Source organism: Macaca thibetana, chromosome 15, assembly GCF_024542745.1.
Source record: "Macaca thibetana thibetana isolate TM-01 chromosome 15, ASM2454274v1, whole genome shotgun sequence".
In the NCBI taxonomy this organism is placed as follows: Eukaryota; Metazoa; Chordata; class Mammalia; order Primates; family Cercopithecidae; genus Macaca; species Macaca thibetana.
The window spans coordinates 63,693,468-63,708,861 of NC_065592.1; the positions used below are offsets into that span (position 1 = coordinate 63,693,468).

The 15,394-nt window shown below is 42.1% G+C and overlaps 1 protein-coding gene across 5 annotated transcripts in view; it reads left to right on the forward strand.

Moving 5' to 3' along the window:
* Positions 1-1,424: 1,424 nt before the first annotated feature.
* Positions 1,425-15,394, forward strand: part of BNC2 (basonuclin 2) — a 459,271-nt gene continuing 445,301 nt past the window's right edge. For all 5 annotated transcript variants that reach the window (XM_050761635.1, XM_050761636.1, XM_050761637.1 and 2 more), the window contains exon 1: positions 1,425-1,583. In XM_050761635.1, the coding sequence (XP_050617592.1) occupies positions 1,581-1,583 (3 nt within the window). In that variant the 5' untranslated portion in view covers positions 1,425-1,580. The remainder of the gene's footprint in view (positions 1,584-15,394) is intronic.

Sequence of the window (15,394 nt, forward strand, 5' to 3'; positions counted from 1 at the left end):
CTTACCTGCTGTTCTGCCAAGTCTTCGCCGATTCCCTGATTTCTTAGTGCTCAGGGAGTATGCTTGAAACCTATGCCTTCCTCTCATGTTAGATAAGCAGAAAGTTTGCTCTAGCTATGATAAATCTGCACAACGCGGAGATGTTTTTGGCACAAAGTGTACGTTAGTTACATGATGATGATTAAGCTCCCCCCCACCCCCGCCCCATTCTTGCGGCCGGGGAGTGTGTTTTGCCTGCATTTAAGAAATGTCCTTCAGCTGCAGGCGTGTGCGCGCTTAGCCTGTAGCCGGCGTTTCTGAGTCTCCAGGGCAGGGTGACTTGGGTCGGCTGCGTGTCACCCACAGATGTGACTGTTCTTTCCCCCGCGGGCGCGACAGCCTCCTTCCTCTCCAGCCCGAGGCCCGCGGCCCAGACCAGGGGAAGGGGAAGGAAGCCCTCGCCGCAAGCCGGCGTCTGGGCCGGCACAAAACGCGCCGCCACCAGAAAAACTTTTTCCCCCAGCTGCGCGCTACTTTTGGCCTTTTCTCCCAGCACGTTCTTGTCCCGGGTTTCTGTCCCCTGGGTTTTCCTCCGCCTCGCTCGCCTGCGCCCCAGCGGCGCGCAGAGGAGCTGGGCTGAGAGGGGCGCGGGGAGTCGGGGCGGCCGCGGCGGGGACGCCGGAGAAGGAGCAGGGGCAGGGGAGGAGGGGGCGTGCGGGCCTGGGGAGGAGGAACTGGTCAAAGGGGACAGAGACGCCCGAGTGCCCGAAAAGGAAAGAGCCGCCGCGGTTTGCTGCAGTCGGAATAAAGTTCGCGCCCTTTCCTCGGCGTTTCGCAGCCTCCTCTCCTTCCCTCCGCTCCCCACACCCTCCTCGCATTTTTTTTTTTTTTTTTTTTTTTTGGTCACAGCTGGGCGCTAGCAGCCACCTCCACCTCCACGCCCGCAGCCCCCGGCGGGGGCGCCAGGGTTGTTTTTCCATCCCCACAAAGTTGTTTTTTCCATCCCCAGAAAGAGAGAGCAAGAAAAACCCAAACAACAAACAAAAAGCCCCCAAACAAGTCACAGGGCGGGGGGAGGGAGAAACATACATCCTCCTTCCCCAAGCCCCTGGACCTCTGAGGACAAACAACACAACGAACCGACTTTTATTTTGCAAAAGGGAAGCAACATTGTAGTCACGACAATTCTGCAGAGAGGAAAAACTTGTGGGGCTTGCACGGCCCCCGAGGTCACCTCGCCCGCCGGTCCCCCGCCTCCCGCGAGCAGGGCAGCCCCCTCCCGGGACAGGCCGTTCCCTTTTTCTTTTTTTTTCCGTCCCGAGGAGGAGCCGGGGAACCGTGCCGGCTGGGACTCGGGGCGCGAGCGCGACCCCGGCGCGAGTGTAAATCAGTCACCTGAGCGCAGAGGGGCCGCGGCGAGGGCGCGCGCGGGCGGGCGGGGAGGCGGAGGCGGCGAGAGCTGCGGCCCGGAGGAACTCGGAGGGGGAGGGAGAGAAAGGCCGAGACGGAGGGAGCCAGCGGCGGCCGAGGGGCTGGTCCAGGCGCGGCCGCTAAGAGGAGACCAAGAGGCGGGGGCTGCACTTGACAACCAGCATGCCGAGATGGTAAGAAGTTTCCACCCTCCTTCCCTTTTTATTCTAGACTTCCTCAGAAATGACCCCCTAGCCCGAGCGCCACCGGGGCCGCCCGGGGGCCGTGTCCGCCCTCCGGCCCGCGGCGCGAGGGGCAAGGGGGCGCTGAGGAGGGCGAGCTGGGGACCACAACCCCGGTCCGACCTGATCCCCGCTGCGCTCTCAGTGTCGTCCCCTAAACTTGGCCCCAAGTTTCCGAGGCGAGCTCCAGGTGGGAGGGTGCGCGTGTGAGGGGGCTCCTCAAGGTCGGCCCCGCTCGCGGCTTCCACGCGAAGGTGAGCGGCTGGCTAGGGGAGGCTCCAGGGAGTTGGGGACTGGCTGGGGGGACGAGGTGCAGGGGAGCGGGGGATGAATGGAGCGCTGGCAGGAGCTCGGGGAGGAGAGGAAGGCGGCTGGGACCTACGGGAACTTTTACAACTTGCCGCCGAGTGAGGGACCGGCGGCTGGGCGTGGGTGCCGGGTGCGCTCGGGCGCAGCCGCCCAGGCCCCGGCACGTTGACTCTTCCCCTCCCATCTTCTTCACATTCGGAACCTTCCAGTGGTAAATGGAGATGGGAGGAAATGCTCCCGCAGGCTTTGCGGAGAAGGTGCAGAACGCAGGGCAGGAACATCAACCCTGCAGAGAGACGGCTCTTTTCGAAGTGCAATTCTATAGGAGCCGGTTTGTTTTACTTGCACGTTGACTGGAGGGTGGGATTTGGGGCCCGGGGAGGGAGAAGATAAAAAATTATATACATTGAAAAACCCTAGGTGAAATCTCCTGTGAAGTGAGTTTAAGGTTGAAAAAAAGTTCCAAGTGCAAGTGGTGGAGGAGACGGGCTGGCTTTGCGAAGCGAGACTCCAGCACAACCCCTCTACGAGAAGAGACTTCTCTGCAGCGAGGAAGCGTGCAATTAGTTCGCCTGGTGATGAGCCGCTCTGTCCGCTTTCGGGGAAGTGATTTGTTAGAAATGGGGCTTGACCACTCCCTTCTTTTTAGTTTGCTTCCACCCAGCGTTGCTATTGTTACCCCCACTTGGGCATCTGACATAGTGTGTTCCGTATGTAGAGGGAACATATAAGAATAGAGGAGAGATAGCGGGTTGGCATTTTTTTCCTCTTCCCTTCTCCCTAATGTGACATCTCTTGTTTCAGTGATCAAAGTCACAACTGGAGTGTAGGAGATGCTACTGTCAAATGCAGGCGCGCGTGCACACACACACACAAAAGCGTGAACCCAGGACTGTGGTTACAGTAACGCTGACAGAAATTAAAGTGGTTTTGAAAGCAGCGTGCGATTTATGATGGTTCCCATTTACCCTAGAGTCAGGCTGTTGTAAAACTGACGTACAAAAGACATCATAAAATAATCCTGTGTACCCAGGATTAAAGTGGCAGAAAGTGGCCTGTTTTATTATTATTTTTATATACTTCGTGGACACTTGCAATTGTTGAAAGCTGCATTTAAGTGAGACATCAAAACAGAATATTAAATATATCTGTTTAGAGCTTGAGAGTTTTTCTTCTAAAGGGCGTTTTACACAGGAATACTGTAAAAGCCGGTTGCAGGTTTTATTTTTCTTCCCTTCACCCTAGCCTATATTAACTGTTTGTCTACACATCTATATTAACTATTTGTCTACACATCTATTCCCGTATACTAATCACTTTGAACTGTGGCTAAGCCTGTTTGCCTTCCACTGCTTCGTATTCTGCAGTTTCAGATGTTACTGTGCACACACATACATGCTTTAAATGAGACGAATTTATTTCTGGCACTGTTACTTAGCGTGTCTGATCTGAAGATGCACCCTAGTAGTTAGACCTTGTACAAACTTTTACTCTTTGGACACACACACACATACACACACACAGAGTCCCTTGTGAGCCTTTAGAGAGTATCTGTATTTTATATTATATTTGTAGCTCTTCAGTCTTAATGAAGTCATTTAAACTCTTCAGTCTTAATGAAGTTCTTAGTTCCCAGAGTACACTGTATTAAAAGTCCAGATTGCTAATCACTTTACCAAAGTACAGGAGTATCTTTACCTGGGGGAAGTAATAACGAGCTTGAACGTGAACTTTGAATATCTTTTGAGAAAGGTCTGAAACTTTTTTCCTCCTTGAGAATATTAAGTTGGGTGGTGTTTGCATGTAAGACTTTGAATAAGAATCAACTGTGCATGATATTTTACAATTAATATTAGGAAAATATTAATAGCGGCAGTACATTCCTAATACCTGATTTTTTTTCTTCTATTTGAAATGTAAGATACCTGTCAGATAGGGATATGCGATTACAAAAAGAAGCAGACAAAAGCAGAGCTGACTATTGCTATATTAAAATGTAAGTGTTACAGTTTGAATTTTCAAGTGAGAGTTCTTGAGTTCAGTGCTTTACATAACATTTTGTCCTAATCTTGCTTGCTGTCAGGGATGTTTCATGGTTGTGCAATTGCTGCAGTCAAGAATGCCAATTTGCATTCCAGGAGTGTCATTTGATTACTTTTATCTGCACAGCTCCAAGACCGGCCCAGACCTCTCGTTTCATCTTGCCATGTCACGAGTCAATGCTGTGTCGTCTTTTCAAAAATCTGCCTGATTTAGACAAGAAAGAAAAGTACTTTCATGTTGCAGCCGCAGTCCCCTGCTAACTTGTCAGCAGCAGGATATGATTCACTTGGGCCCAGAAGAATGGAACAGAGAGGCGGGTTAGGCGGTTCAATAAAGCCCACGGACAGGTAGTGTGTGACATCCCCAGAGAGCCGCAGTTAATGAAGAACAGGTCTGCTTAGTTCTCCACACGCTGACCTGGTGCTGTCCCCACAGTTTTCTCATTTGATCTTTCCCAGCAAATTGATCTTTTCTTGTATTTTTTTGCCTTCCAAGTTAGTCCTTGTGGGACTGAAATTAGCAGAGCAACTTAAGTTGGATAATACAGCTGTTCAGAAAGGAAGAAATTGGACACTGGCTCAAAAAGGGGTGGGGGGTGGGGGGGTAGAGGGAGCTATTCTTTTTGTTGTTGTTCCTGGGAATATTTCTTAATATTAAGGGAGTCCAAAATAGATGATGACTTGAAGTTAGTTGTTTCCTTTACTTTTAATTTTAGAGTTAAGGGTTCAGCAAGATTTTAAATATTCCTTAAGTATTTGAAAGATGGCCTTAGTGAATATGAGTTCAATTTAGTATTGTTCAGATTCACTTGTTGGAGATGATTTGCCAGTCGACAATGTGGCTTTTATGGTTATTGTAAGATGGCATACTTCAACTATATTATTTGTAGTCTTCTAAACGTATGATCCCCAAATATCCAATACTAAATTGCAGGTAAGATTAAACAATAAAAAAGTCGTTATACTAGTGTTGCGTATAAATACTATGGTATATTAAAATGTTTTCTATACTATTAGCATCTTTGTTTTATATAAACCCCACAGATACAGTTCATGAAGTGTTTTTTGTCTGAATTTTTGAGATTCTGTATTTAAATGTAGGTTTTTAAAACTGAGACCAGACCACAAGTTTGCATTTCTGTGGATGTTCATACATGTTGTTATTTTTTTTTTGACATTAAAATTAATTTTAGACAGGGTGGGGAAATTTATGTTGTATGGTTTAAACAGATTAAAATTTCACTATAGAATTCTGTACATAGAGCTTGCGCTGGAAGCAGTTAATATATTCTTAACTTGATAAATAGATAAGGAGCAACGCTTTCTGATTTACTCAGCAGATGGTCTCATTTACCATCTACATCCTTACAAGAAACAGAGTGGAAAACATTTCTTATGGAAGGGGAGGTAGCCCCCTCACATCTTTCCTGTTGGATGGGAATTATATAGTATCATTGGTTAGTAAACTCCCCTCTGAAGAGCTAGAGGGAGCCTCATGATTTTATTAGATATACTTAAGGTTTAAAAAACACTCTGGCCATCAGAATGTTGCACAAAAAAGAGTGGGTAATGAATACTGGCTCAGTGTTTAGATTGGGAGGTGCTATTTTTTTTTATTATTATTAAAAAAAAACAGTGACAGAAGCAAAAGAACTTTCTATAAGAACAGTCAAGGTATCAGCTAAGCTTTCTAGGCTTTTGCCTTTCAGGTGATTTAAAGATCAGGCAAAATGCAACCAGATACTGTATTTTAAATGTTTTGGTTTGACTAACTACTGTTTGTAGTTTTTGTCAACTGAGGGAGTTACTCTCATTTTAGGAGGCCAACCTTCAGAGTTCTATTAAAAGTAACTTCCTACCAAATCACTGAGAACTGAGTTAACTTCTTTTGGTTTATGAAGGACAACCCCTTTTCAGTAAATGATGGTTTCGGAGTAGTTCTACGTATAACTGCTGTATTCCAGAGAGAAATTTTCTTTAAAATAAATGCTTCGTGTTATAAGCATAAATGTTAAACTATTTATAAACCTGACTTATGGATCAAAAAATAAGTTAAAGACATAGGACTTAAATGATATTACATTCAATAATTGTCATTTAATTTCATTTTTACCACTTTCCATTAACATTTGTGATAGGTTTATGTTAAAGAGTCATTGATCATAATTGCACCTTAATATTTATATACTAGTTTTTAGGAGCATTACTTTAGACAAACATATTTATCATTTAAGTAAATAATATAATCCAGTGAGATAAACTACCCAGATTTGTCCTTCTTAAAATCTTTTGCACAGTAGCTCTCATTATGTTGCTAGCCAATAAAAGTCTTTATTTGTTGCTTATTAGAACCCTCAGTACACTCAAGAGTTCAGCTATAATTTAATTTGGCTGTTCAAAGAGCCTCCCTTGTTTTGAAATATGTTCTCAGTATGCTTTTACCATTTGTTGTGAACCCATATTCTAACTCAATGCATAAGAACCTGTATTCTAACTCCTTATGCCTAAGAATGATATTACAGATATATCATTCTGTTAAGTTTTTGCTATAGTCGTAACTTTTTTTCTTTAAAAATATCCGTACATAACAACGTCAGTTTTGTTCTTTTTGCTCTATTTTCTCTTTGACATTCTAGAGCATTTTTTTCTTGGTGATTTAAATTGTTTTGCTATTATAATTTAAAATACACTTCCTAAAGAATATAACCTTCCCTTAAGGTATAGTGAGAAGGGCACCAAAAAATAATAGGTTCAATAATTAAGAATTCTAGTTGAGGCCATTTCACAATTGCAATGGCTTGCAATTACAAAAAGTTTGCCTGGTACTTCACAAATTGCTAGTAACTGCTGCGAAGTTTTGCAATGAGTGGAAGGTAACTGAGAGTTTTGGTTGTATTTGTAACAAATTACGTTCACTAAAGACTAGAACTTAACTATAAAACTCTAATAAGATGAGTATCAGGAATTCTTCCATAAGGAAGGCAGAATTTGAAACTCCTAAATGACTCAACTGTGTATGTATCTTACCAGTGGGAATAGCATCAAGCCAGCCTTCTAGATACAGTATTTAATAGTTGTCAAAATGTACAGTATTGTCTTGGAACTTGTGGTTCATGAGTTGATAGTCCCTGCTTTTTTGTGTTTATTACAAAGATGTAACAACCTACACAAAACATTTTTCTCTTATAATGACCTTACATTTGCCAAAGTGCCCCATGCTGAAATTCCTTTTCAGTATCTTTTTTTTTTTTTAGTCCAAAGCCAGACGTGTACCCAGACACAAAAGCCTCTGTGTATAGCAAGCTGTTTTAAATATTGTGACTCGACGATGTGCTGTCCTTTCTCTGCTTGAGCCAAGGATCTCTGCTCAGTGTCTGTGGATTACCAAGCTCCTTCTTTATTGTACCTCTTGTCAACTATTCCTATTCATTTAACCTTTCATTAGTGTCTGTGCAGCTTCACTGTCTGGAAAGGCAAGGAAAAACCGAAAGGCCCCACTGTCACAGTTATTAGATTTCTCGGTTACATCCCAGCAACCATAAAGAAGTAAGAGTCGAGACTATTGTCGTGCATGCTGCTGTCCTGGGGTGCGGCTCTTCTGTGCATGTCAAGGACATGTGCCACATGTTGATATGCATCCCAGGGATAAATGCACAACATGGGGGATAGGCCGACGCTGGCAGTAATGAGCTTTGTAGGAGTTATTGCAAAGACCAACAGTTTGTGAAGGAATTTTGCTTAACAGGCCAAGGAGATAGACAGAGTTGAGGGTTGCCAAGATTTGCCTGTGCGGGGCTTGTCAGTCACATTGTTTTCATCTAAACTTCATTTGAGGGGAAAATTGAATACATTTGACAGCAACGAAAAGTCTTACTTTCTTTTTTTAAATCTTTCAGAGGACAAAAGCAATATTTCTGGTGACACAACTGTTTTTATTACTGACTAAATCATATATGTGAATGGATCTATTAGCAGTTTATCTTTTTCCATACCTACAGGATAATTAAGAGATATTTCATAGATGTCATATATATGTTTTAAAATCTGTGTAAAAATAATGTAGCCTATTAATTTTGCTTTGCTGTTTTCCCCCTTTGATTTTCCTCTAGCATAGCCTGGTTCTTTAGAAATGCATTTGCTTAGTTGGCTAGATGCAGAGGAGGAAAAGGATGATAGTGTGGTCATTTTCAAATCATAAATAAAATAAGTATTTGTAAATTTTATATTGGGAAATATTTTAACATCTTAGCAATGAAGATAATTACCTTATTAAGAATTCTGAAAACACTTGAAAATGGTACATTATAATACATTTGTCTCTCTTTACCCAAAAGTTTATCTTTTTTTTTTTTCTTCTTTCTTTTTAAAATAGGAGAACCTTTGTTCCTGAGGGTAAATAAAATATTTTTGTCTCCTGATTTCAACAGATTTTGTCAGTTTTCCAAACTTTTTTGGGGTTCTCCAATATCTTTTCAAATATGTTAATGACTTATTGCCAGATCCCTGTGAAGTTATTTTTAATTTTTCCTTGACCTTACTTCTTTTAGGCAAGGCTTTTTAACAGTTGCACTTTCTCTGTTAAGATTTTTTTTTTTTTGGTGAAACGGAATCTCGCTCTGTCGCCCAAACTAGAGTGCAGTGGTGTGATTTTGGCTCACTGAAACCTCCATTTCCTGGGTTCAAGTGATTCTCCTGCCTCAGCCTCCCAAGTAACTGGGACGAAGGCACGCGCCACCAGGCCCAGTTAATTTTTGTATTTTTAGTAGAGACGGGGTTTCATCATGCTGACCAGGCTGGTCTCAAACTCCTGACCTCAGGTGATCCACCCGCCTTGACCTCCCAAAGTGCTGGGATTACAGCATGAGCCACTGCGCCCAGCCACCTCTGTTAAGCTTTTCTTGGTGTCTTGTGAAAGTATGGGCTAAGTTATCCTTGTTTTAGGGAAGAGAGAGGAGCTATTTTTCATAGTCTTTCTCTCAGGTGGGATGCTAAATGCCCAGCTATGCTAGGGCTATGCCTCAGGCTTTTGGCCAGCGGGCGGAAGTACTGTATAGAATATACAGAGATGGGGCAGGGCGTGGTGACTCACACCTGTAATTCCAGCATTTTGGGAGGCTGAGGTGGGTGGATCACAAGGTCAGGAGTTCAAGACCAGCCTGGCCAATATGGTGAACCCCTGTCTCTACTAAAAATACAAAAATTAGCCGGGTGTGGTGGCGGGCACCTGTAATCCCAGCTACTCAGGAGGCTGAGGCAGGAGAATCACTTGAACCTGGGAGGCGGAGGTTGCAGTGAGTCAAGATCTTGCCCCTGCACTCCAGCCTGAGTGACAGAGCAAGACTCCATCTAAAAAAAAAGAAAAAAGAAAAATCTCTCGTCGTCATCTAAGGCTGGTAACCTTCCCACAGAAGAAGCGTGAGTGTCTTAACGTTCCTTTTTTTAATAGTTCCATTTGCATTTATTTATTATGGTTTGTGTTGGGAGTAGTAGAAGAGAAAAGAGGGACTTGTGAAGATGAGGCCATAATTTTAACTGTTCCCCCGGCAATGAAAACCCCCAAATTAGAACAAAATAGGTCAGTGCTGTGTGGTAATTAAAGAGACAGGAATACATGGCGGTAGCTACTCTCTGCCGGTATCCTGCACTTACTCTTCATCCAGTCAGTATCTCTATGCAGGTGACTGGCTATTCCTTGGAAGGCAGTTGTGCTGTTGCCTGTTAGAGACTGAGAACAGCGCTGGGACTGGGTATATATAGAGGCCCTGTTCTATTCCACCTACTTTTGATAGCCTCTGTTCTGTCATTTGTAAGTCAAGTGAGTTTGGTAATTTCTAAGTGCCTTTCCAATTGGTACATTTCATATTTTATATGATAACACTATATAATCGTAGCAGTTTACTTTTATTAGCTTTATTGAGATATAATTCACTCACTTAAAATGTACATTAATATTCCATTTTATGGATATACTACCTCTTACATATCCATTCAATGAAAGCACATTTGGGTTGTTTACACTTTTTGAGTAATGTGGCCCTGAACATTCATGTACAAGTTTTGTGAACATAATATATTAATTTTGCTTGGATGTATGCTCAAGAGTAGAATTATTGGGTGGTATGGCCTATCTACTTATAACTTTTTGAGGAACTTCCAAATTGTTTTCCAATGCAACTGCAGCATTTTACTTTCTTTTTTTTTTTTTTTTTTTTTTTTTGAGACGGAGTCTCGCTCTGTCGCCCAGGCTGGAGTGCAGTGGCCGCATCTCAGCTCACTGCAAGCTCCGCCTCCCGGGTCTACGCCATTCTCCTGCCTCAGCCTCCCGAGTAGCTGGGACTACAGGCGCCCGCCACCTCGCCCGGCTAGTTTTTTGTATTTTTTAGTAGAGACGGGGTTTCACCGTATTAGCCAGGCTGGTCTCGATCTCCTGACCTCGTGATCCGCCCATCTCGGCCTCCCAAAGTGCTGGGATTACAGGCTTGAGCCACCGCGCCCGGCCCTCAGCATTTTACTTTCTAACCAATAGTGTATAATTCTTCCAGTCTCTCTACATCCTCCTCAATACTTGTTATTGTCTTTTTTTTTTTTTTTTTTGAGACGGAGTCCCCCTCTGTCGCCCAGGCTGGAGTGCAGTGGCGCAGTCTCGGCTCACTGCAAGCTCTGCCTCCCGGGTTCACGCCATTTACCTGCCTGGGAAATGGTAGCGGGCACCTAGCTGGGACTACAGGTGCCCGCCACCATGCCCGGCTAATTTTTTGTATTTCCAGTAGAGACGGGTTTCACTGTGTTAGCCAGGATGGTCTTGATCTCCTGACCTCATGATCCTCCCACCTCGGCCTCTCAAAGTGCTGGGATTACAGGCGTGAGCCACCGCGCCTGGCCCTTGTTATTGTCTTTTTATTTTTACACATCTTGGTGGGTATGAAGTAGTATCTTGTTATTTGAATCATCCTAGTGACTATGAAGTGATATTTCACTGTGGTTTTGGTTTGCATTTGCCTGATGGCTAGCGATGTTGAGCAACTTATGCACTTATTGGCCATTTGTGTATCTTTTCTGGAAAACAGACTTCTACATTGGCCATTTTTCAATTGGGTTATTTGTCTTTTTATTGTGGAGTTCTAAGCGCTATTTATATATTCTGAGTACAAGCCCTCTGGTAGGTACAAGGCTTGCAAATAATTTCTCCTATTCTGTGGGTTGTCTTTTTATATTTATTTTATTTTATTTTTTTAAGAGGCAGGGTCTTTCTAGCTCTCATGCAGGTTGGAGTGCAGTGGTGTGATTATGGCTCACTGCAGCCTTGAACTTCTGGGCTCAAGAAATCCTCCTGCTTCAACCTCCCTAGTAATTGGGACTACAAGTGCAAGCCACGATGCCTGGTTAATTTTTTAATAATATTTTTTTTTTGTAGAGATAGGGTATTACCATATTGCCCAGGCTGGTTTCAAACTCCTGGCCTCAAGAGATCCTCTTTCCTTGACCCCCCAAAATTCTGGGATTACAGGGCATAAGCCACTGTGCCCGGCTGTCTTTTTTTTTTTTTTTTTTTTGAGACAGAGTCTCACTCTGTCACCCAGCTGGAGTGCAATGGTGTGATCTTAGCTCACTGCAACCTCCGCCTCTTGGGTTTAAGCCATTGTCCTGTCTCAGCCTCCCGAGTAGCTGGGATTACAGGCATGTGCCACCATGCCCGGCTAATTTTTGTATTTTTAGTGGAGACAGGGTTTCTCTGTGTTGGTGAGGCCAGTCTCTTTAACTCCTGGCTTCAGGTGATGTGCTGGTCTTGGCCTCCCAAAGTGCCTCATGCCTGGGATTACTGGCATGAGCCACCATGCCCAGCCCCAGCTGTCTTTTGAGTTTTTGATGGTGCCTTTTCAAGCACAGAAATTTTTGAAGTCTGATTTGTCAATTTTTGTTGTTTCTGTCCTTGGTATGCTATCTAAGAAGCTGTTGTCTAACCCAAGATCGTGAAAATTTACCTGTGTGTTTTTTTGTAAGTGTCTTACAGTTTGAGCTCCTACAGGGTGGATTCATAGATCTTTGATCCATTTGGATTAACTTCTGTAAATAGTATGAGGTAGGGGTACAACTTTATTCTTTTGAATGTGGATGTCTGTTGTTCCCAGCACTATTTGTTGAAAAGACAGTTTTTCTCCATTGAAGTGTCTGGGCACCCTTGTCAAAAATTAATTGACCATGATATATAAGGGTTTATTTCTGAAATTTCTGTTCTGTTCCATCGATCTTTCTGTCTGTCCTTGTGCCAGTACCTACTACTGTAGCTTTGAGCTTTGTATTAAGTGTTGCAATTGGGAAGTGTGAGTCCTACAACTTTGTTCTGTTCTTCTTTTTCAAGATTGTTTTAGCTATTCTTAGTTTCTTAGAAGTTGACTTTTTAAAGAGCAGTTTTGATTGTGGTAGAAAACAAACATAAAATGTACCTCATTAATCTTTTTTTTTTTTTTTTTTGAGACGGAGTCTCCCTCTGTCATCCATACTGGAGTGCAGTGGCGTGATTTCAGCTCACTGCAACCTCTACCTCCCTGGTTCAAGCAGTTCCTGTGCCTCAGCCTCACGAGTAGCTGGGATTACAGGCACACGGCACCATGACTGGCTAATTTTTTTGTATTTTTAGTAGAGATGGGGTTTCACCATGTTGGCCAGACTGTTCTCCAACTCTTGACCTCAGGCAGTCCGCCCGCCTGGGCCTCCCAAAGTGCTGGGATTACAGGCGTGAGCCACCGTGCCTGGCCCATGTTAACCATTTTTAAGTGTACAGTTTAGTAGTGTTTTCTGTAACTTAATGTACGGCAGATCTCTAGAACATTTTAATTTTGCAAAGCTGAAATTTTTTTAACCTTTGAATGAAAACTCCCGTTTACCTTTTTCCCCCAGCCCTGGGAAACCATTATTCTAGCTTCTGTTTCTAAGAGTTTGCCTGCTATATATGCCTCATAGAAGTGGAATCATGCAGTACATATTTATCTTTTTGTTCTGGCTTATTTCACTTAGCTAGAAACTTAATGTTCTTAAGGTTCATTTATGTTGTAGCATATAACAGAATTGTCTTCATTTTTAAGGCTGAATAATATTTCATTATATGTATATACCACATTTTCTTTTTCCATTCATCTGTAGATAGATATTTAGTTTGCTTTCCACCTCTTGGCTCTTGTGAATTATGCTGTTGTGAATATAAGTATACAAATATCTCTGAAAGATACTGCTTTCAATCTTTGGACATACACGTAGAAGTGGATAGCTGGATCATACAGTAGTTTGTAATTATTTGAGGAACCTCCATAGTGTTTTCCATAGGGGCAGCATCGTTTACTTTCCTGCCAGCAGTGCACAAGGGTTCCAATTTCTCTCCAACCTCATAACTTAGTATTTTCTGTTTTTTTCGATGGTAACCATTCTAACAGGTGTGAGGTGATATCCCAGTGTAGTTTTGATTTGCCTTTCCTTGATTCTTGATGTTAAGCATATTTTCACATGCTTATTGGGCATTTGTATATATCCTCTTTGTGGACATATCTATTCAAGTCCTTTACTTATTTTTAAATGAGGTTTTTTGTTTCATTATTTTAAATGAGGTTTTTACTTATTTTTAAATGAGGTTGTTGAGTTTTAGGAGTTGTCTATATGTTCTGGATACCCCTTATCAGAAATATGATTTACAAATATTTTCTCACATTCTATAGTTTATCTCTTCACTCTGCTGATTGTTTCCTTTGCTTTTGCAGCACAGAAGTTTCTAAGTTTCATTCAGTTCCATTTGTCTATTCTTGCTTTTGTTGCCTTTAGCAGTTTACTTTTAAAGCTTGGATATGTCTGATCCTCAGAAGAGTAAAGGCTACATTAAAAAAGTACGTTCTATTGTTTAGGTAAAAAAACTCTTGGTAGTACTCCAGGGGACAAGAAATATGTCATTCAGTAGCCAAAAGATGATAGCTCCTAGTTGCCTGTGAAACACCCTGGTTTTACTTTGATGTTTCTTAATTATCATTGAGTTTAAAAGCATTCTAGGTGTTCCGTATGATAAGAGACACACTTCATGCCCTGGAGGGTGGAATTAAGTACCCAGAAATAATTGTTTTTGGTTTTATAAATACCTCAAAAGGAAAGGGGGAAGAAAACCATTACTGAGAAAATTTGTCTTCCTAGACATCCCGTCATGACTAGAAAAACACCAACAGAGATAAAACTGAAAATTATTGTGTGATCTCCAAACCCAAAATAAGTGGTCCAGTGAAGTTTTAAATAAATAACCGTGTTCAAATCTGGCATGGCATATTTGGAAACATGAGCTTGCTTTACAGTTTACCTGGCAAATTTTGTAATTAAAATACCTCATCGTTGAATTAGAGAAATTTGAGAGCAAATGAAAGGTAACTTAATTTGGAGGCAGCTATATTGCATCATTGTTGAATTAAAAGAAATATTTGTTCCCTTACAGTTCTAATTTTCTCTTTATTCATGCTAATAAAGGCTGATATTTATTTTCATCTAAGTAATTGCTTTTCTGAAATTCTGATGGACCATTCTTCACTGCATTGTCTGTTTCTGGCCTTTTGCCAGTTACTTTAGACAAAAGTTTCATTATTTAGTCAGCATCAACTATTAATTAGATATCTAACTCTTTGAATTTATACAAGGCGAGCGTGCATTTTTTCATCATAAGTGTTCACGTGTTACATAAAGAGTAATTATCTAATTTAAAATGATATGATGTATTTTAAGGATAAATTTTTTTTTCCTAGGGCAAACAATTCTGTTAAAATTCTGTAGAGGATTTAAAATCACTGCTTTTTTTTTTTTTTTTTTTTGAGACAGAGTCTCACTCGCCATCTCGGCTCACTGCAACCTCCGCCTGCCGGTTTCAACTGATTCTCCTGCCTCAGCCTCCCAAGTAGCTGGGATTACAGGCACCTGCCAACCCGCCCGGCTAATTTTTTTTTGTATTTTTAGTAGAAACGGGGCTTCATCACGTTGGACAAGCTGATCTCGAACTCCTGACCTGGTGATCTGCCCGTCTCAGCTTCCCAAAGTGCTGAGATTACAGGTGTGAGCCACTGTGCCTGGCCTGAAATCACTTTTAAAAATTGTTATGGTAAAAATTTTATGTTCACCAGATGTGAATTTTGGTTATATATACATTTATCCCAATCGACACACTTTATTCATAAGAAAACATTAATGTTACTTTTCTATTCTTTATGACATATTTTGACATGTGTTTAGACATACGTTTTATATGTATGGACTGACAAAATAATATATGCTATTATTTGGTATCGTATGTGGTTGGAGGACATAAAGAATGTAAGTAACTGAAACAATACATTTGCTCAAAGAAAGGCCACTCAGTTCTCAGCCTATGGTATCTAATCTCCTTGTAATACACAT